This window comes from Leuciscus leuciscus, assembly GCF_965113295.1.
Source record: "Leuciscus leuciscus genome assembly, chromosome: 12".
Classification (NCBI taxonomy): domain Eukaryota; kingdom Metazoa; phylum Chordata; class Actinopteri; order Cypriniformes; family Leuciscidae; genus Leuciscus; species Leuciscus leuciscus.
In genome coordinates this window covers 40181754-40209329 of record NC_138736.1, presented here as the reverse complement: position 1 = coordinate 40209329, position 27576 = coordinate 40181754, and the positions used below count along the sequence as shown (strand labels likewise).

The following is a 27576-nucleotide window of genomic DNA, read 5'->3' as shown; positions in this document are numbered from 1 at the left end:
CCTCAAACCATTTAAGCAACGATATAGTTGTTAAGACTTAGTTAGCTTTGTTACCTGAATTCAAACTTAATGAATACAATTAACCTTACATATTTAAGTTGAGTTTACTCTAAAGATTGACTAAACCAACTGTTACAAACCTCTTACGTCGAGGGAGAATAAGGAATGCAACATCAAAACTCTGAACGTGTAGTGGAAAACAATCTCACACAAATCAGTCAAATTTAAGTAAAGTGATAATTTATTACAGTGAGATACAAGATGAAAAGATGAAGTATAGTATCTATACCACAAGATACTTATTTACATAAATGTACAACTTACAAATCTTAAAGTGTAAATTGCAGGTTAACCACCACAACCAATTAATGTTTAAATTAAAGTGCTCAATATGTATATATTTAAAAATTTCTGTCTTAAAATGCGTTAAAATAACATTTATTGGGGTTTCTTTAGAGGTAGCCTGTTTTTTACAGTTACTGGGTGATGACGTCTTAAGCCTGGAATACACCAAGCCGACGGTTGGCCGTCGGGCAGTTTCCTTGCGTCGGCCGACTAAATCTTCTCAGTGTGTTCCGCACCGTCGGCTGAAGTTGGTCCTCGTCTGCTTTTTTTCGGCCGATTCGACATGTTGAATCGGCGTCGGGCCGTCGGTGAAAGAGGGAACTCTGATTGGCTGTTCAGCTTAGTGAACGAGTTAGTGCACGAGAATAATAGCAAAACAGCGAGCAAAGAAGTCAAAACGGGACAGACACGCTGTTCTAATGTTACGTCATCTTACCTGAGTGTTCCTTGGTGAATATTTCAATATTAACACGAGCGGAGTGGAATAAAGAAAGTGTTTAGCAGGATGGATATTTAAAACGGTAAGCACACACTGCTTTGTTTACGTTTGTGTATCTGCAGCCGGCAGCGTCGGTTTCCCTGTTTGAATGACGAATATAGACGAATATATCTGCAGAAATAGACAGTTGTCACATTTACACGCAGGCGCAGAACACGCATTCTAGCTGACAGTCGGCTGTAGTTCTCTCGGTGTGTTCAAGTGCAGCTTTTTACCCCGATGCGAGGCGACAACACAGTCGGCTTTCATCAGCGCTAGTTCGTCGGCGTCGGCTTGGTGTGTTCCAGGCTTTAAGAGGGAGTAGCGACCATACTCTGCTAGATTCCTACTGTTTGTGGCTTGACTATGGAGACTGATAACATTAGGGAACAAGCCAAAGTCTTTTCAAAATCTTGCCGTCATGTAGAATAGCAAGGAGGGACAACGACTGAAGACATTATTTACTTACATGGTGTCCGTAGTCCTAATCAGAGCTGTAGAGATGCACACACTGCACAGGCACAATGGCGCGCCGGCATAGACAGACCGCGAAATGGCCCTGTCCCAAATGGCACACTTCATGTGCACTTTCGGTCTTGTGGACTTACAATGGCTGCCGCGTGCGCGTGTCCGTTAAGTCCGTGAGACAAGCGGCATCACGTCACGAAAGTGCGGACTCAGAGGAAGACCGCGAGTGCTTAGGGTTCCATTTGGGACAGAGCAATTGCCTGTGCTAAAACGCAACTCCGCAACGACACGGAGCTGTCGAGAGATACGCGCCTTTAACTGGATTAAGCCAAGAAAAGCCGTTTTGGACGGACCGAGTTCAAGGCGGATGAGCGCAGCCCGCGGGAGGGCAAGTGTGTTTCTGCGGCAGGGTCCAGTTAGCGAAAGATGAACAAAAACCACCGAGTGCCGAGCAACCGAACTGTGAACTGTGAATTTTGATGTATTCGTACATCCCGCACAAACACAATAGTTAACCATTGTTGCTTATGTCTCCAATATAACTGCTAAAGTTAGCCTACTTGCCGAACTAACGGTAACTCTAGGCTTGGAGTCCCTCTTATGACGTCCCGCCCAGCCTAGTGGAAGGCAGGCGGAGTGTTTAAAACCACTGTAAAAAGTACCAACTTTTCATATTATATTCAGCATTTTGGTATAAAAAACAATAGTGGGCGGTGCTTATCTTTATGTTTAATAAGCACATTGCATTATCTTCGTGAAAAATTTTACCTGCAATTTACACTTTAACCAAGGAAAAGGTTTACAATAGAAGGAGGAAAAGAGAAAAGAACTAGACCGTGCCAAATCAAAGAAAGACACAAAACAAACCAATCTTACTACATATAAACAAAAACTATTTCTAATCTAACTAAAATCAACATTCACCAAAACCCCAAAATTGAAACAAAAGAAAAGATCTTCAGCGTCGAAGACGCCCTAAATAAACTCTTACTACAAACCAGAAAATCAAAGAATCTCACGTGTCGCTAAACTAGTCTTCTATACACAATTGACAAATCAGTGTGGCACATGTATATCACGTGATGTAACGAACTGCTCCGAGACACGAAGGTTGAGGATCCAAATGCAGTGTTTTAATGAAAGGGTAATCCACAATCGTAGTAAAAGACAGGCAAAAGGTCAGAGCACAGTAAATCAGTCCAATCAAACAAACAAATCCAGTGGGTGAGACAGGAACGAGAAAACAGTGGAAAATGCTCAGGAATGCAGTGTTACACGTACAAGACTTAACAGGGAACGAATGTGAAAACCAGGCTACAATAGGGCGAGTTAAACAAGGTAATGAGACACAGGTGGATGCAATCAGGGATGATGAGTCCAGGCAGAGAGTTATGGGAAATGTAGTTTGTGAGGGAATGACAATAGTCTGTTGTGGAGTGCCCTCTGGTGGCTCTCAAGGGCACTCCAGCTGGTGACCGTTACAAGTCTCACCTGTTCTTTTCTCTTCCCCGTTTAATAACAGGTCTATCAACTAGAACAGAAAAATGACATTCTTATCATTCTGTAAGTTACACACACATGCGTGTGTGATGATCACTGTGGGTTTGTGTCTGTTGATTCTGTTGAATGTGATTGTGTCTGTAGAGGCTCTTTATTCTCCATCAGCTGATCCAGAGAAGGTCAGACTAAAGTTTAAAACCTGTTAGTAAAACACAGACAGTCAAATGTGTGCGACATTATTGCATTATCATACTCTATTTACTAAGTTCTCAAAGAATGAAGGGGAAAAATTTGAGAAAGAACAACCCCACACATATGATAACACTGGACGTAACATCAACACTAAAATATAAGTGAATTTAACTCCATGTTTATGACTTTTACAGTACTCTTAGATGGTTTAAAAAAAAAAATTTAAATGGTTTAAGGCAATCAGTTTCCTCAAACGGTTTGAGTTACCGTAACTTATCTGGTTTTACAGTGCTGCACCTTTTTGGCTTTTAACAACATCTGTGATGAAAGGAAAGATTCTCAAAACTCTCAAAAAAGCAGGAAAGGTTATTTATTAAGTTACACTTTTAAATATACAGACAATAGAATGGAACAACTGCATACTTTATAGTAAATATTAAATTTATTTTACAGTGTTTACTGCTTATTTTGCAATATTCCTTCAAGTCACAAACAGTGCAAAAATATAACAGTGCAATATCTGCCGTGAGAGCGGTCAGGTTATAGTCATGGTCTGCTAGCCCGGTATCTGCTTGGTTAGTATTAGCCATCTTATTTACACTTGGATTGACAGAGAGTATCTTTATCGCATCAAAAAACTAAAATTCACTTAATACTGGATGCAATTTCCACACTACTAGTAGGTTTCTTTGCCAGAAGTATCGATACTAGGACGTTATTAAACTATTTTATCAGAGCCTGCATAGATGCTACCGCTCACTCCGCCATCTTGGGTACCCCCTGTACGCCGGTATGTTGATGGAAGTCGTGGGACTTCATGTGTTGCATGATATCTCTCCGCCCCAAGTAGCAGTGCTTCGCCTGTGCTTCCCCCTAATATAGTCCCAAGTCAATATCTGCATAGGAAATCGCCTAGTGTTAATCTGCATCGCTATTTGTACTCGTTGTGAATACGCAGGCCACAAGAAGTAATTAGGTGGTTTTTTTTTATCACTTTTACTCAGGACATGCTTGCTGGTTCCTAAGGATTCCATTCATTAAGCTAAGCTAAGCTAGCGCCGACCCTGTCAAACTAAAACAATGCATGCACTGAGACAAAAATGCATTTGCCCACCTATCTAACTTTAGGAAAGAAGGTGAATAAGCCCTATTTTTAAAAACGGTGGAGTGTTCTTTTAAGAACAGTATTTATAGCTAAATTGTGACACATTGGAACATTATGGAAAAACGACGAATAGGAATCTCGCTAAAGAGGCCAATCTAGTTTGAGTGTAATAAAACGAGCCAATGCACATTTGCAAGCAATTATTGCATATGATGAGCAACAGGATCACCTCATCTTCAGCTTTTCGCTTCAAAGCCGAGCAGTTCAACTGTTCCTGTCTCTAAACTAGGCTTTTACCCATAGACTGTAAAAAAAATATGGACGACGCCCCTTTGCTCTCTTCCATTGATGAGAAATGAAGCCGCCAGTGTCCTGATATGGCGATGACATCTTGGGGCTTGAGTCTGCGCAGTAGAGATCTCGGGACCAGACCTGCGCAGTAGCGAGCGGGAAGTAAAGCCGCGAAATCAAGGCCCCGCCCTCACTCTCGTGTGAAATAATTAATTATAGAAATTTAGATATTAAATTTAAAGCTCCAATCTCCTCATTCCTCCGAAGATCCCGAAAAAAAAAGTCTGTTGGTGCTTCAGTGACTACTTCGCTCAGAGAACCTGTCAATCACAGCTGTCAATCATGACATCACACTACCATTTTTATAACATCAAATAACTAACTAAAAACAAACTTATTTTAAAAACAAACACTTGAATTTACATCAGCGTGATAAAAACTATGACAGAAACCACCTTTGGAAAAAAGATATTTGAAGTGTAATTAAATTGTTTAGTTGGTCCCAAGTCCTGTTGAATAACACGGGGAGGCGGGGCTTATGACCTATACTAGGACCAGTCACCGGGGGGGCGATCGAGACGTTTTGGCTTCACTTTTCAGGGCTTATGCGCACGCTTGCTTTTACCACAAACTTTGCATTGGTGCTTCGAAGCTTTGACACAGTGCTCTACTTCGCCATCTGGTGTTCAATAATAATTCCTGCACCAACTGTATCATTTAGATGTTTTGTTCATTGGGATGCCATTGTAAGGTTTATTTGTATGTTTAATAAGCATATATGTCTTTAACAAGATGACGGTGTGTGTTTGCAGCAATATAATTTCCTAGTTTAATTGTATTTTGCACAATACAATGAAAATAAAAACTTTCTGTTCTTCATTTTTACTCGCATCAAGTGTGTTTTCACCTTCTAGGCCAATAAATTAGGCCTATGATTTTTTATTGCACAATTTTTTGTGTGTTGCTTACAAAACAACACAAACATGCACATTGTTAAAAAACACAAATGAAAACACTCATTACCGAGCTCTTACTGTCACAGCTGACGAAGTCGCGCTAGCTAACTAGCAGGCAGTGCTTGAAAATTGGTTGAAACAACCAACATAAAATATAAATAATTACGCCGTGCATATACAAATGAAGACCAGTATAAGCATCGCAAAGGGCCTCTGATACAATATAGACAGTTGACAATTCAAAAGAGGTCGATATTTCAGCAACTTACCTCTGGAACAACTCGACGCGCAGCAATGTAAGTGAATGGTGTCCAACGACCAAATGACAGTGTTTGGAACTAATCCGATCTTCAAATCACGGAAGTAGGCGGTTAAAAGCGCCGCCATTTTTTACAACGGAGGTCTATGGGAGTGTCGCAACTCTTTCTCTCTATGGCTCTGGTCTTAGTCAGGGGAATAGAGGTCATCAACGTACATTTTCGTCATAGTTTAAATGAACACTGAAATATTTTAGTTTTCAATTTTCATTTTTTTTTATTATTATTATTTAATTTTTTTATTGACAAAATTTGAGACCCACTTCAATTTTTTTGAGACTTTCAGCAGCGGGTCTCGTGGGTTAATCGGGGGGTGGGGGGGGTCGAGTTTTTCTTAGGTTTGAGAAACGACCAATAGGAATCAAACACGAGCGCTGAGTGCAAACCTACCTGGGTGGAGTTTGTCACTCTCTAGATCTTTTTAGGAAAGTGCCGAAAGGACAAACAGAAAGATAACACACCGAACAGGACAAAATGCGTGAATCGGTAGAGCATTACTGGAGATTATACAGAGGAAAGGAAGCAGTTTATGTAGGAGGCGAAAGGAAAAGACAAGCAAAGACCAGAATTGAGGATGTTGCCACATTAAATCCAGAAATAGGCACCAGGTCGATTTTGACGCAGTATCTAAAAAGTAGGCTACTAGATAAATTAGTCGGATTTATGGGAGTATGAATAAAAGAAAAATGATTTGCAGCAGTGAAGTAAATATTGGGAAGAACTAAGGGAGTAAACTGGATTGTGGCTCCGTTGAAAGCAGGAAGAGAACTGGTGGTCATGGGATTAAAGGGTGAGTAGCAGATATGTACACACACAGGCCTGAGTACAGCTAATGCACACTAACACGATCGATATAATGCACATTTGAAATCCAAGGGCAAAAATAAATGTGGGATAAGGAGGAGGGATAAACAAAGGGAAGTAAGAGCGGTTTGGTAACAACAGGGAAGACGTAGCCTATTTCTCTTGTCCGAATAGGATTATACTGCAGAATTGAGTAAACTAGCCTATAGCCTACTCCAACACTCACTTCTTACGGAAATGTTTTGTACAAATAGCCTACGTTTTGCATTAGGTAAAATATAGTAAGACTGAAATGAAATGTTTAATTAACAACTTGTGAGGGATAGATTGCAAAAACAGTGGCAGGAAGAAAGAACAGGAAGATGGTTTTATAACATTTAAAGAATCGTAGATTAAGGCAGACTAACAGGGAGAAAAAAATTATAATAAAAAAACAACAAAGAAACAATAGTATAAAGACTTTTGTGAAAACAAGTGACTTGAAAATTTAAATCTAAAGGAAACTGTAGAGCATGTTATATTGATATGTACTAATTTCATATGAAATCATATGAAGACAGTGTCACATTTCTTATACAATATCTGAAAAGAATTGTACAGAATTAAATAAAATAATCTAGAATATATATGTTGTTGAAGCCTTAAAAAAAAAAAAAAGAATAGGCTATAGCTAATGATGCCCACTAGTGGGTGGCGCCGCCGTAATACACCTAAAAGTTGTATGAACAAGAAGAAGTAGAAGAAGAGCATTAGGAAGTGTGGAGAAGTGAGGAGGAGCATCAGATTTTATTCTCCACAAATAGTCTGGTCTGTTCTTTTCGCCTTCTGTTTGTGCCTTTAATAATCGGACGCATCGACATCTACCATGTTTAGTACATCTGTTATTCAGATGCATTATGGTCGATCGGATCACGAGTAAACGAGGGACACGTTCTCGTTTACACCTGGTGTTTTAATCCGTCTCTTTTATACACTTTCAACCACTGTCCTGATTTACTTAATGGGGAGAGTCTATGGGTGAGTGAATATATGGATTTTACAGATACGAGAAATAAAATCTCGTAAATTAAATTACATGAACGCCTCAGAAAAACACGCAGAGCATCAGCTTTAGTTTTTTAAATGTTTTAAAAGAAGTCTCTTCTGCTCACCAAGGCTTCATTTATTTGATCCAAAATACAGCAAAAACAATAATATTGTGAAATAGTTTTACAATTTAAAATAATTTTTCTATTTGAATATATTTCAAAATGCAATTTATTTCTGTGTTGGCAAAGCTGGAGTTTCAGCATCGTTACTCCAGTCTTCAGTGTCACATGATCCCTCAGAAATCACCCTAATATGATGATTTGGTGCTCAGGAAAAAAATATGATTATTATCATCAATGTTGAAAACAGTTGTGTACCATTTTTCAGGATTATTTGATGAATAGAAAGTTCTCACAATATTAATTTGCTATCAGTGGGGAATGAAATGCTCTCCACATGTTTGTTAGACCTTGAGAATTAATGTAGATATATCTTGTTTAACCCAAATTTCTAGTTGTAATTTACAACAAAACGTTGCATTTTTTTTTTTTTTTTTTTGTCAAATAAGATGCTGCATGACAGAACTGTATGTTTGATATTAAAACATGGATGAAGAAATATCTTGGTTCATGATATTACTCACAATAATAGTAATACTATTTTTACATTGAGCAATACATTTTAATCACAGTTGGAAAACTGAAAACTCTTTCTGATTGCCCAAACTACATACTACAACAAAATAATGAAAATAAACCCTATTATAATTAGAATTACACAATATAGCTTATCGGACACAAGATGACGAATGTTTAGGGCAATCTAGATGAATTGTCAACAAGGACTAATGCATTTTTTTCACAGTTACTAAAAAGATCGAAGATGAAGGTAAATTCTAATGCTTATATGATCATGTTGTTGTTGTGAGATTTTTTTACTACTCCATGTTATTGTATATTTGTGATTTGTATTCACAGAATGGAGGATTTGGAGCAGAAGAACAGAAGTGGGGTCTGTCATAGGGCGACACTATCGAGTCAGTCTGGGTAGAAGAAAGGACAAGAGAAAGCGTTCCTCCAGGACAAATCCAGGGAGAGAGGGAAGATGCTCCAATGGTGGGTCCCTTTCTCTCTGTGATCATATTCTGTGTGTAGATGATGAGCAACTGTGTATTGAAGGCTTGAGTTGTTAAATGTAGTAATTGTGTAATTAAAGAGCCAGGATAATTTGCTGTGATCCTGATCCTGCCTTTCATAATGCCATTACTATCAAACTTTTGATTGCATCTCTTCTTGTTCAGTTTTTAATACATTTGTCTATTATTTAATCCAACTGATCTTAATGGTTAATCAATAAATCATTTAGTACATATATAGATTTCTATAGATACAGCTTCTGTAGATATATTTTCTACAGATAACCAAATGTAATGAATTCGGTTTACATTATAAGTGATTTTTCTTAGATTATAACCTCTATGTTCAAAGTGTGTGTGTGTGTGTGTGTGTGTGTGTGTGTGTGTGTGTGTGTGTGTGTGTGTGTGTGTGTGTGTGTGTGTGTGTGTGTGTGTGGTCTGTGTGTCCTGGTAAACTCTACATTATGGGGACAAAATGTCTCTACAAAGATGGCAATATCTGAAATCCTTGTCCTTGTGGGGACATATACTGTACATCCTCATGAGGATAGCGGCGCGTATATAATACTACAGTTTGTTTTTTTATTTGCTTTGGTACTATTTTCACAAGTAAGGTGTACATTTTCAAAACTCTTAGTACAAAAATCCAGACTGATCACACTTCTTTTAAAACATGATCGCATGCTTTCACTATTGTTATACGTAATGAAATGTACACTTAAATGTCATTGTGCCATATGACTGTCCTGTAGTTTACCTTTACAGATGACGGATGAGTTACAGTAATCTGGCTGTCTTCACACACCCATCATTTCCTGGTACACACACACACACACACACACACACTTTGAACCTAGTGGTTATAATTCTAAGAAAAATCACTTATAATGTAAAAATAATTACATTTGGTTATCTGTATCAGAAATGACAAACAAAGTAGAAACTATATCTACAGAAGCTGTATCTATAGAAATCTATAGATGTACCAAATGATTAATTGATTAACCATTAAGATCAGTTGGATTAAATAATAGATATATGTATTAAACTGAAGAAGAAGAGATGCAAATCAAAAGTTTGATAGTAATGGCATTATGAAAGGCAGCCACTGTGAATGAAACATTAATATAGATGAAAGTTATTTTGTGTTGTGAAAAGGATACTTTGTGATTTTGAATATTGTATCAACACAATTGAAAACATTATGAAATGTTTGAAAAAAAGTGCACTTTTGATGATCTGTTGTGATATTAGCACTAAGAGTTTGAAAATGTACGCCTAACTTAACTAACTGTAAGACATTTACATCTTGGATGGCATTGGGGTGAGTAAATTATCAGGAAATGTTCATTTTGAGGTGAATTAATCCTTTAATGTGTAATGAGAATGGGAAGTTGTTCAGTAGTGGTTCACAAAGTGAGGCAAAAAAAAAAAGGAAATCTTGTTCAATTCAATTTAAGTTTAAATACAGCACAATGAAGACAGACACAAGGTCCATTGAAGTTTTTGTGCAGCTTCGTCTTATGTGGTGTAGAGTTGGAATGGAGTTTAGAGTTGTGGTCTGTGTTTGAACGAGTGAGAATGTTGTGAACGAGTTGTCCTCTTAACTTTGTTTACTACTTTTCATTTCGAGTCCCAAACATTATATAACCACCCTGTTTTATTTTTTTTATCAGGAGCCTCTTCAGTTTGCTGGTGTTACATTTGTCTGGTGAGTGTGTGTAATGTATAGAGAAATTATTTGTAAATTGGATCAGTGACATTAAAAAACACATCAGTATCAATATTATTATAGTAATTCAACAGTGTTTTTATATCTAGGTGCATCTTCTCTAACTGTCCACGGACACAAAGATGGCAGTGTTTCCCTGCCTTGTAATAAGGGCATCGGAGAGAACTTAACCTTTCACCTAACATTTGGACCCAAAGTCGCTTATGGTGGTAAACCGAATGAACGATTCATGGGCCGGGTGTTTGAGAGTGATCATGGAGACCTCATTATTAAAGACTTGAAGACCTCTGATGCTGGAAAATACACTTTAATTACTTATGGCAACGGAGATCCAATTTACACAAGTTATGAAATCCATGTCCTTGGTGAGATCAGAACTGATTTTAAATATTGATTTGGTCTTTTTGTTGCTTTCATTTTTGTATGCATGTTATTTCTTTATAAATAAAACTTGAACTAGTTCCCATCAACTATTCACTCATCTCATTTCTCCTCAGTTAACCTAACAGGACGGAAAGGTGAAGAGCTGGTGTTTGATGATCGTCCCCTGGAAGCTGATGCTGTTGAGCGCTGTAATGGCACAGTTTGCACAGAGATATGGAGGAGAGAACGAGGTGTCCTGAATGATCGGCTGAACGACAGCAATGGTCGTCTGGTCATCATAGAGTTCAGATCAAGTGATGCTGGGACTTACAGAGTCCTGAACTCAACAGGAGGAGAACTAGTCACTACTAATGTCACAGGTGAGAGAAATTCAATGGATGTATTGAAATATTACATATAAAGCGGACAGGTGAGGTTTATTTTTCATAATTTGAACAGCTAATTAATACTAGAGAAGAGAGGCTGCAAGATGAAGTTATTCTGATTCAAGATTATTAAAACTATAATGATGTGCACCGATAAATCAACATACAAACATAAAATACAATAAAACAAGACTTAAAGGGATACTCCACTTTAAAATGAAAATTCTGTCATCATATACTCACCCTCATGTTGTTTCAATCCTTTATGAATTTCTTTCTTCTGCTGAACAGAAAGGAAGATATTTAGAAGAATATCAGTAACCAGACAGTTTCTGGTCTCATTGACTTCCATAGTAGGAAAAAATGTATACTATGGAAGTCAATGAGACCAGAAACTGTCTGGTTACTGAGATTCTTCTAAATATCTTCCTTTCTGTTCAGCAGAAGAAAGAAATTCATAAAGGATTGAAACAACATGAGGGTGAATATATGATGACAGAATTTTCATTTTAAAGTGGAGTATCCCTTTAACCTGATAACCGTTGCCAGTGCGCCCGCGCACTGAAGCGTTATTTATTCATTTATTTAATTCAAAATTACTATCAGATTTAATGTTATACCTTGACAAACTATACATAATTAAAAAGATATAATACTCAAGTTTCAGTATTTGACCACTATTGTATTCTGAGAAACTCATAGTGACAGTTATGTCTTAATTTGTGTCAGGAGTTATGAAATGAAAAAATGAGTCGATACCTTTAATATGAATTATGCGCATCAGCCGCTTTCATTCATAAAAAACTCTGTGCTGTCGTCATGACAGCGATACACAAAACAACGTCCCTCAGGGCTTTAGCTCAAAAATGTGCAGATTTGGAGAAATATTGATAGATTCTCATAGATTTACATCATATTTCTATAGACAGGAATAATATTTATTGAATTTATACACAAATGCGTCGATGTAATCTTTATGAGCGTTTGGTACTCTGATACTGTGTTTTTAATTCATACCAATAGCCTGAGGGCGCTATATGCACAATAATAGTCCATATATAGAACATGAAGAAGAGCCATGATCATGTGACATTCCAGGACGTCACTGATACACACAAAGCTACAGAGATCGCGCTGTAACATGCAGATACAGACGTTTTAAAGACAATAAACATGTTTGCAATGATATTTGAGTTACCTGTGTTTTTCAAGCCATGCCAGGTATTTCCATAATAATAGATTATATTTATAATGTAATGCTAATCTATATAGACTATCATTGTGCAGAACACTATCCAATAGTATATTTTCTGTCTGATTTTTTTATCTGAAGCCAAATTAGATCACAGAAGATTATTTAAAACACTCAACGTGCGTTAAAAAGTAAGTTTGGAGCACAAACATGGTTTTAATCTCATAAATGGTCGTGTATTGATGGTGTGCTAAGCTAACATGCTAGCTAGCCCTAGGTGCACCTGCTACCTAGAAGTTATACTTTTATTATTTTTTGAATGCTTACTGAAATGTGTCTTTATTCAAGAAATGCATTTGATACAGTTTAAAATGTGAGGTGAACTTTGAGAAAATAAATTAGGGACTGAAACCCTATGAATAGCCTGTGAATAGCCAGTCGTTAGTAGCTATAATGCAGACAAAAGAAATGCATATTTAGAGCCATAACCAGGCTGGAGAGGTGTGTGAATGTGTACTGGGGGAGACTGAGACTGAATGGGGCTCGTTTGCACCACAAAACAATAGAGACAATATACTGGATAGATGCTTAGAAGATGACAATAAACATCAGTAGCATTTTAGCATCAAATCTAAATAAAGTCACATGACATGGTCTTGAAAAACATTTAACTAAATACAGAGTTTTGGACTTATTATCTTCAGATTTTAAACATAAAATGTTTAGACATGTGGCTTTAGCTGCAGTGCATTTCTAGATTGCTCCAGTGCCAACTTCAATTTTATTTTCATGAGGATGTTTCATAAAAATTAATTTCTAATAACTTTACAAAACTTTGAAGCTATTTATAAAAAAAATTGTCATTATGACAATAATTAATTCTACATTTACAATAAACTGCCAGGTGTCAGCTTTCAAACGAGATCATACTTGTGCTTTTAGTGCAAAGGGTTCTTGAACTGTATCTGTTTCAGTTTGGGTATGTCATTTCTAGGGATTTTTCAAAAGTGGGGTTGCAGCTTAACTAGGGTGACCACCTGCTAATAAGCCCAAGGGGGGACAAGGGGTATGTTTCTGAGGGACAATGTGGGACACTGCCCGGCGCAGCGGTGCCCCCACCCCACGGGCAGACTCACTGATAGTGGTTTACCCATTGCTATACCACCTACCACATGGTATATTAATAATGCCCTATTCCCCTAAACATGTGTAATTGCTGATGATGTATGCTCATGAATAGGTCAACCAATGTGTATTTTTTTTCTAAATAAAGATTCATAATATTTTGAACATTCAATGAATTGACAAATGCACTTCCACTTACGATTTACTATTTAATTTGATTTATTTTTCATTACAATTTATTCACGTTAAATAAATTATAATATAAAATTATAGGATTAACAGGAATTGTAGTTACCCACACCTTCTCTTTTTAATTGATAATGGCAGTGCCTCTCAAACTCAGTCTCTTTCTCCATTTTTCGAATTGGAAAGCGCACATCTAAAAGTTCCTTCCCAGTGTGTCTGGTATGCGCGTGCGTGCGCTGTCATGACAACAGCTAAAAAGTTGACAACAACCTCTAGTTAGCAGTTCAACTGAGGGGTGGGTGTGGCAACAATAGCGTGCTGAACTGTCAAGTAATGTTCGTTTGGCTGCCTGGGGCTCGAGGATATAGAGCGACCAACTTTTTTTGGAGCAAGCATAGATTATGCGTGACACGGTCTCAATTTGCGGGATGCATTAATTGGGCTTCAAACGCTGTGCGCGCACGCGCTACGCGGGACGGGTGGTCACCCTAAGCTTAACAGGTTAAACACACACACACACTGGTCCTACTCCTACAACCTTGTTGCATTATTTTCCTGTTATCTCTGTAAAGCTGCTTTGAAACATTCTGTATTGTAAAAAGCGCTCTATAAATAAAGTTGACTTGACTAAACTGTGTGACTAATCTTTCAATATCCTCTTCAGAATCTGGAACAGAATCAGAGGGAAATGATCTGAACAGCACAGATGATCACAGAACTGACGACACCGAACAACACTGTAAGTAAAACCAGAGACACTAAGACCGTTACAAGATTTGTAAAAACGTTTAATAATAGTTTCTTTCCCCTTCCAGATGCTTGGGTTTGGATTGTGGCTCCATTGGCTCCGTTGGCTCTGATTATATTAATCATCAAGATAACTCCTCAACATCTGAACAGGAACAAGCAACTAGATTCCTACAAAGTAGAGATGAGCAAGAGCGATCAAGTATTGAAGTACTCGTTCGTGACCGTGACGATCGATCATGAAAACGATGATCACAACGATGGTTATTGCAGCATTTGCATCCCGGATGCAAACTCAACAGACGAAGGAGATACCGATAGTGCCTGAAGACGGGGGAGTAAATGAATGATTATGTAAATGAAATAATTTTCCACTGTAAATCCCCACAACTGAGGTGTCATTAAGAAAGACCAAAACCTGAATCGCTTCCCGGACACCGCATCAAAAATAGCTCTCCTTGAAGTGTGTGAAATCCAAAGCACAATTTCCAAGAATGGGACGCCATACTTGACGACACGTCACTTTCACTTGTTTTGTAGCAGCCATCCCATCGTTCAGTGTTTTGTGTGTGTACAGTAGCACATAGTAAAGCACTATATAACCAGAATCAGAATGAGCTTCATTGCCAAGTATGTTTACACACACACAAGGACTTTGTTTGGGTGACAGAAGAAGCTTCTTTTGTATTAGTACACTTGAATGAACTTCTTTTTCGTAAGGGTAGTCTGGAGGAGTGTTGGGATGATGGGTTTGAAAGCCGAACTGAGGTCCACATCAGGATCATCTGGTTTGTCCAGATGTTGAAGGATATGATGCAGTCTCATGTTGACCGCATCATCCACACACAGACCTGTGTGCTCTGAATGCAAACCTCACGGGGTCCAGTGATGTTCTTCAGGAACTAGGCCAGCACCAGTTAGTAGAATCTACGTATATTTTATAAGTAATGCAATCAAATTTAAATATTTGGATTATATTGAAATAAAAATATTTATTTGATATACAATCCGGGCTAACAGTGCAGGACCATAGATGTTAAGCCAACGGGTCTATAGTCATTCAGTCCTGGGATTTTTTTGATTTTTTTGGATGGGGATGATGGAGCGTTTGATGGAACAAACTTCGCACAGCTCCAGTGATCTGAGGCTGGTTACACCAGTTACAGTTTGTAAGTTACAACTTAGCCTAGTTTTGATGTAAATGGGCTCGCCTCTAAGATACAACTTACGCACTAAAAAAAATTTTGCGTTGCATAATTAAACTTAGTTGAAGCATAAATAAATCTATGTATAAACTAAATATTTACGCATGCCTCCGATCAGAAGCCTATACCATGAAGCTGGGTTAGGTGGCTAGCAGGAATGTTTCAGTTTAGTTAGCACTAACTCTGGGTTTTAGGCACTGTGGTTTGGCTTTTAGCAGTTTTCATTGCCTTACGCTCCACAGCTAACTTGGGGCCTCATTTATAAACGTTGCGTACGCACAAAAGAAGGCGCACGCTCTCTACGCAATAATTGGTATTTATGAAAAGCAAACTTGACAGGAAATTGTGCGGTCCTTTAAGCAAACTCTGACCCAGGCGTACGCACAAAAATATGGTAAACAGAACGAAATATTGTACAAAACTGATATTCTCGTCAATGTGTCCGTCTGGCGGAGCAGATATAGATGCAATTAGATAGACAGATAGATAGATAATTAGGGAAATAGATAGATAGATAGATAGATAGATAGATAGATAGATAGATAGATAGATAGATGTATTAATTGTCTACTGGGGAAAGTTTTCATGGTATTCATGCACCTTTAGTTTGTTTTATTTTTGATAAAATAACGTATGACGTATGTCTCAACCATACAGAAAGCTGCAAGAAATTACATTTGCGCTGAAGTATTTCCCATTTCCACGTAGATTATAACCGACATCTGTAACTTGTCACTCTGGCGATGGAGCGCTAGACGCTTTTTTGCCTCGACTTTGATGTCCGACCATTTCTTTTTTATTTCGGCCACGGTCCGAGCTTGTGAGGCTGCAGCATTTACGGCGTCTGCAACCTTTTGCCACTCAAGTGCCTTTTTGGCATTAGTAATGCCCACACTGTGCCCTCCAAACAACATTTTACTCCTCTTTTCCACCTCGCCAACGATAATTTCTACTTCACATTGAGTGAAGTTACGTTTCTTGCTTTTCCTCTCTGTGTTTGCCATGATTTCGCAATCGATGAATATTAACTTGTGGGCGTTTCACGGATTATTTATGGGCAACTATGGGCGTGACATGAAGCCGCAAAAGCTGCGCTACATTTAGAATTGGTTGTGATTTATTAAGGGAAAACTGCGTAGGATGTGCGTGCGCACGGTTTTATAAATCCGAATATTTCTGTGCGTACGCACGTCCTATGTTTCATCCGTACGCCACTTCTGACGCAAATCCTACGCAAAGTTTTATAAATGAGGCCCCAGGTCCGGGACAGGTGATGTTCCAGCCAGGTAAGAGGTTGCAAACCGAACTTGGACCAATCAGCTGTGAGCAAAGTGTCACATGTCTGATGATGCGATAAAGTGACAGCTAATTATTTTTAAAGACAAAATTCTCTGGCTTTTAGTAATGCTTATTTAGAATAATAATTTTGTATGTAATTACATTATTTATGTTATTTTAAATTGATCACATATATGTACAATTTTAGTTGATCAATTATTCACAATCTAAAGGAATACATATATAAGGTAATATAAATAGCCTACGCTTTAGAATCAATAAAACTATAAAATGACTACAGTACATGTGAGCTTAAACGTTCAATTCTCTCGAGTCGATACCTTCAACTGTATAAACTAACTTCACAACTTTTACTTGCACTGATAATAGCAAGACTTTTTCTTTTAGTTGACCTCTTGTAATAGTGTGCAGAAGAGAGAGGTCTGCATCTGAATCGCGCTGAGAAATGAAACTTCTCTCTTCTGCAGAATATTACGTTTTCAGATTAATGACGCGTTTCCACCGCAGGAATTTTCCGTAATCTGGACCGGTAATCTGTGTGTTTCTACTGTAGGAATCAGGGTGTAGCCTAAATGCAGTTCCAGTGTAAATATTTCCCCTCCGAAAGTCCCTGGTGCGAGGAAGTAGGGGAAAAACCTGGAAGAAAGTAACAAAGCAACTTAAGTTATGACAACACCTACAGCCAATCACTGAGCTGCCAAATATCACGTGATTTCCTCATCGTTTTGTGGTGAGGTTCGGAAAGCAGTTTTCGGGCAGGGTAAGTAACCTACTGAAGCTGTACTTTTTTTATTTTTTATTACAAGTTGTGTTTTTACCTTTCTTGCGTCACATAATGATCAATCTACAGATTATTTAGTGCTGAAACACATCTTAAAGTTTGCCTTGTCAGAGTTTTTCCAGTATAAGTAAATCGGGTAAAAATGTCAGAAGTTCCAGTCAGGAGGACGAAATAAACTATTGTTTCTTTTTTGCGCTGTTAATGTGGTGACTTCTATATCTGTATCAAGATATCTGTCTTACTGTTTATGCCATGTCACTTTGCTCTGATACTGCAAGAGGAGGGCAGAGAACAGTGGGGAGAAGACTAGACCGAGATTTGTATATTCTTTAAATAGATCAATTTTTTTTTTTTTTATTGACATTACATTAAATTTTTCCACTGTCTGTAAAGCTGCTGCAACATGTAAAAAATCCCCAGTGCAGGATCAATAGTCTTATTTGATCCTAATCATGTCATAAACAATCTCCCACTTACCTTTATATATAGGCTATATATATATATATATATATATATATATATATATTTTTTTTTTTTTATTACTGTTTTAGGTGTGCAGATTTGCATATGAGTTAGCCAGCAGATATGGCTGTAAATATCCGAGTGGACGGGATGCCACCGAGATGGTGGGAAAGGACCGGCTCACCTCCTTCATTGAACGAAACAACACATTATCTGTTCGCAGACCTCAAGCCTCCAGCATGTCCCGTTCCACTCGCTTCAACAGAACAAATGTGTCCTCTTTTTTTTTAACAAACTGCATTCCCGCTAGCTTTTTAAGCAAAGGACTTTTAGAACGTGGATGAAACAGGTAAAGTTTACAATTCATTAAAACTTAAAACAAGTTACAATGATTCAGTGGTTTAAAATGCATGGGATAAATCTATTGTTATATCAAATTTAATAAACTATTGACTTTGATGATAAATACATACTGTAGTGTAGCTTATACAGATTATAAAACTATGAGGTGAATAAATATGTAGTTATATAAAAACACTGTCATACACACACACACACCTAGCTATAATAAAAACATACAAATAAACAAAACAAAAAAATTTAATACAGATATAGAGATAATAAAACAATAATGTAAATAAATAAGTAACTATATACAAACAATACACACACATCTAGGAATATAAACACTTATAAATGTTCATGAAAGCTCATCAAAGTTTATATTTCAATTTCAGGTACCACGACGGTCCAAGTGCCAGATAAAATTATCGCCACCAAGGGGAAGCGCCAGGTCGGTGCAGTGACCTCTGGGGAGACCTTTCGCACCGGTATTTAACTATATTTCCTAGAACCATTGGCGGAAGTTTCCGGATTTTGGCGCGTTCACACCGCAGGAACAAGTAACGATTTTAGTCCTAGGAACTCCTTTTGGAGGAACTAATTTACTCCTGCTTCATAGTCGATCTAAACCAGCACTCTATGAACTATCCGTGACGTTTGTAAGACTTGAGAAATTAGATAAATGCCAGGCAGTCTACTTGAGGCCCTGAGAGGACAAAGGACCTCTCTGGAAATTAACATTTGAAATCCCCCTTGTGCTATCGAGACGAAAAGTCTCACCTCCGAGTCATCCTAATCTACATTTCATTCCCGTATAGACAGGAAGAGAAGCTCGCAGTCAATCGGGAGGATGTGGAGGCATAAAGTCCGATAAAGTCAAGGGAGAAGCCCATAGAGAGTCATGACGTTGCTCCTGCTCCTAGCTCATGGACACCTCCTACTCACACTCTCCGTCTCTGCAAGTTTAGGAAGGGAATGATTCAGATTTCTCTGGGCACAGCTACTAGAAGACAGACGGGTTGCTCACGTCACATCTACGTCGTCAAGCTCAGTTTGAGTCTGCGCAGTACGCTCAGCCATCAGGAAGTGAAAGCTTCTAATTTGCTTCACTTTTCTCCGTTGAAACCTATGGGGTCGCTGTGTCCATTTCTTTTACTGTCTGTGGGACAGACAAATTATTTGTCACTGGAATCTTATCGCATTGCGTCTGGTTAAGACACGGTGTAAGTGTCTGTAAATTTATAAAAATGTTGACAGCAATTTTTCTCACACTGAATGTTGCAGGTCAACGGCGATTCCCATGGACTCTCCGGTGAGAGCAGATCTGGAGGAGGAGCAACAGAAGAGGATCCAGAAGAATACTGGAAATAACAGTCATACTGTGTAGGAAATAAACATTACATACAATTATGTGGTTAAATTTGGAAAGTTTTGTGGAATTGAAACCAAACTGGGTTGGGAGAAATATAGATGGTGGTAAATGTGTACAGCAGCTGATTTTGTATATAAACTGCTTTACTTGGAAAATTTCTTGATATTACAGTTTGTTAGTTTGCTAACTAAGCATATCTGATGCAAACATGAGAACTTTACATGGAAAGGCATGTTGTATGATGCCATTTCCTATAAATGTTTTCGCAACCAGAAAAACGGAAAAAAGCAGCAGGTAGAAAAGCTATAAAGGAAGTGAGAACAGCATTTGGTGATCAAGTCTGTGTACTATTCGCATCTGTAGAGACAAAATGGAAAAATGTATTTTCTTCTGTGTAATTTGGTTTGTAAATATGCAAACCTCTTCCAGTGGTAAATTATCAAACTTTAATACTTTACATAATGTCATTATTTTAAACCTTTATAGTAATTATTCTAAACATCTCCAGATTTGTCAGCACAAGGATCTTCTGATGTGAGAGTTCGGATGGGAGAAAACATCATTCTGAACTGCAGCATGAGAAACAGAGATGAAGTCGCCTGGTATCGTCTCAGATCTGAAGAGCTCGTTCTGCTGATTTCTGCTGAGAAGGACAAAACCGGGAGAAGACTTCTGACCACTTACAATCAGAACCGAACTCGTATGAAAATGACAGCAGACAGTTGGGTCACCAGAGTCTCTTTAACTATTTCTGGAGTAACAGAATCAGATTCAGGACTTTATTTCTATGGAATTAAGTCTGACACTCCAGAGATGCACTTCAACAAACCCATCAGACTGGAGATTGAAGGTAACAGATTTCAGTCTTTCTCATCATTGGGGGTAAGATGAGCCACTCAAGGTTTGGGATATAGCTGTTTGTTATTGAGAGCAGCACATGGGTAGAAGTAGTTTATATCCTAAATACATACATATACACACACACACATAATATAAAATAATGTATGTCTGTGTACTGTGTATGTTTATATGTATATACTGTACAAATACACACACATTCATTGCACAACTCCTTTATTTGAGTGAAAGTATAGACACTTCTGGTGAAATATTATATTATTATGTAATATATATTATATAAAGTAATACAAGTTAACTTTAATGATCATCATTCATAATGTCTTAATATTAATTCAAAAGCAAAACAAGTGAAAAAAATAGATATTAGGGAGTGATAAGCGTCCTCTGAAACTCCCTACTGTTTATAATGGTAATTTAATATTTTTGTTTTAATTAAGTGAGTTTTCCTACATCTTGAACTTTCAGTTCTATAAATGGGGATTTGATGGATGAACAAAAATTTTTTTGGTCACCACATTAAAAATAACATTTAAATATGATATATATGATATGATGTAGTACTTGTTGTAAGCGTTTGACTATTTCTGTCACAATACCATAGTTACTGTTAGGTAGTGTAACTACATTAAATCCATAGGGAATGTTGCTGATTTGAGGACTTAAAGCCTTCTATAACTTGTTCATTCACGGCACAGTGTTTCTCCTGGTTTCCACGTCAGTGATGTTTGATCTGATATCTATGTTTATAATAGAGAACTCTGTGCCAAATCTGAATGTTTCTCACTGGATCTCGCAGCGAGTTTATTAATTCTGTGGTTAAAGTCTGGAGCCCTGCTACCATACGACTATCTTGAACTAATTTAATACCTGTTTAAAAGTTACAAAGCTCTTTTCAAAGTCACTATTATACTAGAAATGAAAGGTTTCTACATTGTGTTTATTTGACAAGATTCAGGACTTGAATCTGAAAGGACTTCAGGTAACATTATAAGCTGAATATATTTTTGCTTGTTAACTAACGTCATTGTCAAACTTTGCCATCAACTGAGCAGTGTTCAAAAAATGCTGGGAAATCATTGAACTTCATGTTACGCTACAAGTGCGATTACTGATAGGCTGTCTGCAAAAAAAACAAAAAAACAAAAAAAAAATCATGTTTTAACAAGAAAAAAAAACGAATCCACTGACTTTCAAAGTTAATTGACTTTCAAAGAGTTAAAAGTATGATATTTGCTCTTTCAAATATAGAGAAGTTAAGGTCATAAGTTTCCAGAAAAAAATAATACTCAAGTAAAGTACAGATACTCTGTACAGAACTCAAGTAAATGTACTTGGTTATGGTCCACCTCTGCATACATGTATGTATTTAAAAATATTTACATGAGTATATACATTATAATGTATTATGGGAAGTCCATAAGTTCCCGTTGCGGGGCCATATGTGGAGGGCCCACATCTCAGGTTGGGGTGCCAAATCATTCCCTTCGCCTGGGACAGAAGGTCTTTCCTCAGGGGAATTGGCCAGGGAGCTAAAAACATGGGCGTAGTGTCCGTGACATCACCCGTCGGTTTCTGAAGAGCGTTTTTGAAGCCCAAAGTGGGCGGAGCCTGCCGTCGCCATCTTGGCAGCACGTCACTCCCGGATAAACGAAACTGGGCAAAGAAGCGGATTAGCTGAGGTGACGTGACGCTAACAGACAGAAGACAAACGGCTAGTAGTGACATCAGTGGCAATCCACCTGTCACTCAAGTGGCCACGCCCCTAAATTATGCAGAACTTTAAGGCTTAATATAATTTAAACGGATGAGTTATAAAAAAAAATTCACCCACCTCACAGTCGTCATGAAGGGCAAAATTAACTATATAGACCAAAACCACTTTTTGTACCAGGCTGTAAACATGTTTTTTCTCTGCTGTAAAGTTGGGTATTTTAACATGCTTGTCTATGGGATTGAGTCTCTTCTGGAGTCTGTCTCTAGTGGCCAGTCGATGAACTGCAGTTTAAGTCACTTCTGTGTTGGATTTAGCCAACTGTTCTTCCCTGTTCTTCGAGAAGAATATTGGGCAGTGAGAGTTATATATTTGGCACCAAAGCATAAAACGCCTAGCTGTGGGCGCGGTGCTTGAGAGCGTTTTGGCAGCGTAATGTTTTTTTTTTTTTTTTTTTTTTGAGACGCTTTGCTCGCTATGATACAGAATACCCGCAGAAGTGTTACTAGGATCTCATTTAACAGATCGTTTGTTTTTGTGTTGTTTCTATATAAAATGTTGATACAGTGTAATGTATTTTCTCCGGCTGTTGTTTTAAATTATTTTTGTTCCGTTATTATGCTTGTTGTTGTCGTCTGTTGACATTGTACAAGCAGAATGTGGCGGTTGGTCAGAGTGGTATTAGTCCCGCCCCTCCTCCACTGTGATTGGACGGTTGGGTAAAAAGTGACAGTGATGAGCGCTGCGTTTTACCCAAAGTTGAACATTCTTCAACTCTCAGCGACCCGTAAAAAACGTTGAGCGCTCAGCGTGAGAAAGACGCTTAGCGCCTCGAAAACAATTGGAAAAATACGCCAGGAGCGTGAAAAAGACTCTTTGGTGGACACAGGGCCTTAATCTGAATCCTATGGCGAGACGAGGCCCGTTTTATAGACGGATGCTCCACCCATTCTGGCGGGCTGCTCACTGATTGGTTCACGCAGATATGCTGCGTCGCCATTGGTTCGTGCAGTTGCCACTGCTCAGCCAATAGACTCGCGGGGATTCCTGCTCTACTATGGCTTGTGCGGTTTCACTGCGTTATTCAATAAAGGTTCAACATTCGGAGAAATCAAGCGTAGCGCCAGTTCTGGCAGGTCACGTTAGTCAAGCTCACATCAGCTGATCCACATGGACCTATAGAAATACAACACCCATCACTGTATTCATATATAAGCTCCTTCAGTATTATCAGCAGCTATCACGTTTCCCAGGAGCTCATTACCCTCCTCCCTCCCCAGCTCCACCTGTCGTCAAGTCAAGTCACCTTCAATTATACAGCGCTTTTAAAGCTGCAGTCGGCAAGATTTTTTTGATCATATTCACTGAAACCGACACTATGGTCCGACAGAACAACATAAATCAGCCGGTTTTAGAAAAAAACCTGCGCTTCTACCGCCACCTGGAGCCTGTTATTTGTTTTGCAAAAATCCATCGCTCCCGGTTCTTCTGGTCCAATCAGAGCAGGGCTGTGTGAGATCTGACTGTCAATCACAGTTCATGCACACGCCACAGATCCCCCCTCCCCCGCGCACATTACAATATCACATGCACACGCCTGAAGTTCGCAGGTGTGTCGTATTGTACGAAGCGTGATGGTGGAGAGAAAATCTACTAACAAGCTTCCAATTCCTCGGTTATTGCTATCTATGGGTGGATTAGCCAGGGCAGCCTACCTCCAAGTCCATGGTGTTGATCGATGCTGAAGAGACGGACGTGTTCACAGAAAATCTGGTGCACACGCACTGACGAGCATGAACTCGATGGGAGGGTGCTCGCTGGTAGTGGGGGAGGGGCATGAGAGATCTGCCAGACTTGCCGACTGCAGCTTTAACAATATGGACTGTTTCAAAGCAGCTTTACAGTGATAATAGGAAATTACAGTAAAAGAGATTGTTTTGGCTTTACAGCAGCTCTAGAATAAAGTTATTGTCCAGCTAAAGTTAGTTTTGATTGATTCACTTCCGTCGCAAAGATCATTAGATATTAACTTAGCGGCCGCTAACACGAACCGTTCTAACAGAAGACAGAAAACTTTTAATGATTTCTCGCCGTTCATTCGCACAATAACAGTGTTTAGTGCTCGAGAACGCAAACCTTGAAACAGGGTCCAAGGTGCAAGTGTTGAACAATTTAGAAAAACGTTATCATCTCCTTGTAAATTTCAAAACCGTGACTCAGTGAGAACGCTGACGGCGTGCACATGTGTATTACGTGTATAGCCTATAGGTATGAGTGTTTGAATATATATGTGCGCAGGCGTGTAGTGTTTCTTTACAAATTGACCTCTCTCGTCCAGTCAGGATCGGCATTCAGATTCCCCTTGAATCAGAATAAATTCTCGAATTTTGTTGTACATTAAAATCTTGAATTAATGATAACTGCAATACATTCATGTTGCTTCTGTTCTGTTTACCCTAAGGATGGTTATTGCTGCTCTTATACATGCTAGGCTGCCCAGAACAGAACCACACCGCCAATCCAACTGTATGCTAATCGTATTCGACGATAGTGCTCCTGACAGAAAAGGAGTTTTTCCCCCATCGCGTCCTAACGACGCAATACAAGTGAACCGTATCGATAGGGAACTATAGGCATCTCTCAGTGGTTGGTTCAAAGTAAAACAAAGTATTAAGAAACTTTTGAACTGGATCATTTGTAGGGGGTGTAAAAATATATCGTGTCACAATATATCGCTATACAAAAATGCGTTAATATGTATCGTGGATAGTGACAATATGTATCGTGGATAGTGACAATATGTATCGTGGATAGTGACAATATGTATTGTGGATAGTTCACCCAAAATAAAAATTCAAGTTTACAGAGTTTTAGTATCAGTACTACATGAAACTACTATGTATAATGTTGAATATAATGTATAAAAATTCATTTGGTGAATATTTATGTGTCCTGATAATGCAAAATGTCTGATGTTACCAGTAGCCTCCACCAAAATCATGAATATTGTTATTCTGGTGTCTCTATTATCCTGTGTTTTGGATTTCCAGCACAAGTTCAAGAATATTCATTTGCACACACAATGTAATATCAAATTAGCATTTTACAGAACATTTTTTGTTAACCTACCTTTTATCATATGTCTTGGAGTATCTCAATAATATGGTATCGTGAGTTCAGTATCGTGATATGTATCATGAATCGTGACATGAGGGGATCGTTACACCCCTAATCATTTGTGTACATTTAGTTATTTGTTTTGTGCACTATAAACATCTGTTAAAAAACTGTAAGACTTTCAGAAAAACTGTTTAAATAGATTTCTGTGTTTTTAATAAAGTGACATATATTTGTCTTTCTTAAACAGAACTGCCAAAAGAAGAGGACATCACAGGTAACATTATATTAATTATTATAATGTTAGTTTAACTGCTTCTGTTGATCTCATTTGTAAGTCGCTTTGGATAAAAGCTTCTGCTAAATGAATAAATGTAATGTAAATATAAATTCATTCATTTGTGTAAACTCAGTTTTGTGCACTAATAAACATCTGTTTAATTTTTTTATTTTAAGACTTTCAGAAACATTATGTTAAAATAGATTTCTGTGTTTTTAATAAAGTGACATATATTTGTCTTTCTTAAACAGAACTGCCAAAAACAGTGGACATCACAGGTAACATCTTGGTTGTTTAATTGATTTTTGTGGAAATCTGGATCACGTCACCAGTCTCGAGTCGCACGGGGATATCTGTGGCAATAGCCAACAATACATTGAATGGGTCAAAATTATCGATTTTTCTTTTATGCCAAAAATCATCAGGATATTATGTAAAGATCATGTTCCATGAAGATATTTTGTACATTTCCTACCGTAAATATATAAAATATGTATTTTTGTGAGTGAATGCTGCACAATCACCAACATAAATGAACAACTTTTTTTCTCAATGTTTAGATTTTTCTGCACCTTCAGATTCCAGATTTACAATAGTTGTATCTCGGCCAAATATTGTCCTATCCTAACAAACCATACATCAATGGAAAGCTTATTTATTCAGCTTTCATGTGATGTATAAATCACCTGTTTTTAAAAAAAACGTAAGACTTTCAGAAACACTGTTTAACAGATTTCTGTGCTTTTAATAAAGTGACATATATTTGTCTTTCTTAAACAGAACTGCCAAAAGAAGAGGACATCACAGGTAACATCTTGGTTGTTTAATTGTTTAATAAATCCAGCACTACTTCTGACACTGTCTGGTTGTGTATGAATGTGAGTAACTCTTGTGTCTCTGTAGATGAGGTGACGGTGACGGAGCGTGTGTTGATGTTCGCTGGTGTTGGACTGGCTGTGTTTGTGTTTCTTCTGACTATAGTCGTCGCAGGAGTGATCAGTTACCATTGTGGACAGCAGAGAGGATGGAGAGCAGCGAAACAAGAAGCTCTGATGAATCAAAAAAAAAAACCTAACCCTTATTTGACAATCTGAGCTTTGCACTGCCAGTAAAAACAGCATTACAGCATCACTATTAAAATAGACAGACGTGTTTCAGATGACTTCATCTGTTCACAAGATTTCACTATCAGTGTTGAAATCCTGAGATGTGGAAAATGTTGCCTTTTGCAGCAACAGTGAAAGCAATCATTAATAGTTGTGGTGATTATTAATTTTTTGTGGTTCATTTGTGTGTCAATGATATTTACTTCAATATGAAAGCACTGTCACTACCTTTAATGCAATATTTATTCATTCAACATATATAAACAATATTCAAGTTTTTACATGTAAAGAATAAGCTCAAAAAAGATCAGCAAACATGCTTGAATACCATTAGACTGCATCTTTAGACGTTATATGTTCATCTGGACTGATGAGCATTAATTTGCACACATAAGCTGAGTAAGAGAAAATATAAATACAAAACTTTTATGCCACATAAAGTTTGTTTAAAAATGTCAACAGAAATGTGTTTTGACCAAATAAACAGCAATAAAACTAAGACATTTGATGTGTTTGTGCATTTTCTGTCAGGAAACGTTATCATTACTAATGCTAAACCTCCTTACACACGTTTAAAGACAATGATGTCAGATCTGCCATCACACTCTGAGACACAAAAAAGGTTCATCTTTTAATCACAAACCACAAAACATTAGCGCCACCCGGTGGTCACGCGACACACCCGTCCA

At 37.9% G+C, this 27576-nt stretch overlaps 3 protein-coding genes across 9 annotated transcripts in view; all 3 read left to right on the top strand.

Moving 5' to 3' along the window:
• The first annotated feature begins 6041 nt into the window (after positions 1-6041).
• LOC309511399 (uncharacterized protein) lies at positions 6042-14409 on the top strand. Its single transcript, XM_082186631.1, has 6 exons — positions 6042-6442; positions 8463-8600; positions 10297-10331; positions 10442-10717; positions 10850-11095; positions 14269-14409. The coding sequence occupies exons 2-6, from the start codon at positions 8590-8592 to the stop codon at positions 14349-14351; spliced, it is 651 nt and encodes a 216-aa protein (XP_082042757.1). The 5' UTR covers positions 6042-6442; positions 8463-8589; the 3' UTR covers positions 14352-14409.
• A 3191-nt stretch (positions 14410-17600) lies between these two features.
• Positions 17601-27382, top strand: LOC309511391 (uncharacterized protein). 5 transcript variants are annotated; one of them, XM_082186609.1, is made up of 9 exons: positions 17601-17615; positions 18188-18447; positions 18836-18928; positions 19725-19823; positions 20321-20662; positions 25752-25778; positions 26033-26059; positions 26562-26588; positions 26685-27382. In XM_082186609.1, exons 5-9 carry the CDS (start codon positions 20359-20361, stop codon positions 26873-26875), a joined length of 576 nt encoding a protein of 191 aa, XP_082042735.1. In that variant the 5' UTR covers positions 17601-17615; positions 18188-18447; positions 18836-18928; positions 19725-19823; positions 20321-20358; the 3' UTR covers positions 26876-27382. The 5 variants fall into 5 exon arrangements, with proteins under 5 accessions (XP_082042735.1, XP_082042732.1, XP_082042734.1 ...); XM_082186606.1 differs by lacking the exons at positions 17601-17615; positions 18188-18447; positions 18836-18928; positions 19725-19823 and adding an exon at positions 19847-20243 and having other exon boundaries at positions 26562-26602; positions 26705-27382; XM_082186605.1 differs by lacking the exons at positions 17601-17615; positions 18188-18447; positions 18836-18928; positions 19725-19823 and adding an exon at positions 19850-20243.
• A 172-nt stretch (positions 27383-27554) lies between these two features.
• The window catches only part of nrm (nurim), an 8306-nt gene continuing 8284 nt past the window's right edge, over positions 27555-27576 (top strand). Inside the window, exon 1 of one of the 3 annotated variants that reach the window (XM_082186582.1) lies at positions 27555-27576. This exon is cut by the window's right edge and continues 206 nt beyond it. The gene's annotated coding sequence lies outside the window, so the exon portion shown is untranslated. The other 2 variants (XM_082186581.1, XM_082186580.1) reach the window with 2 other exon arrangements.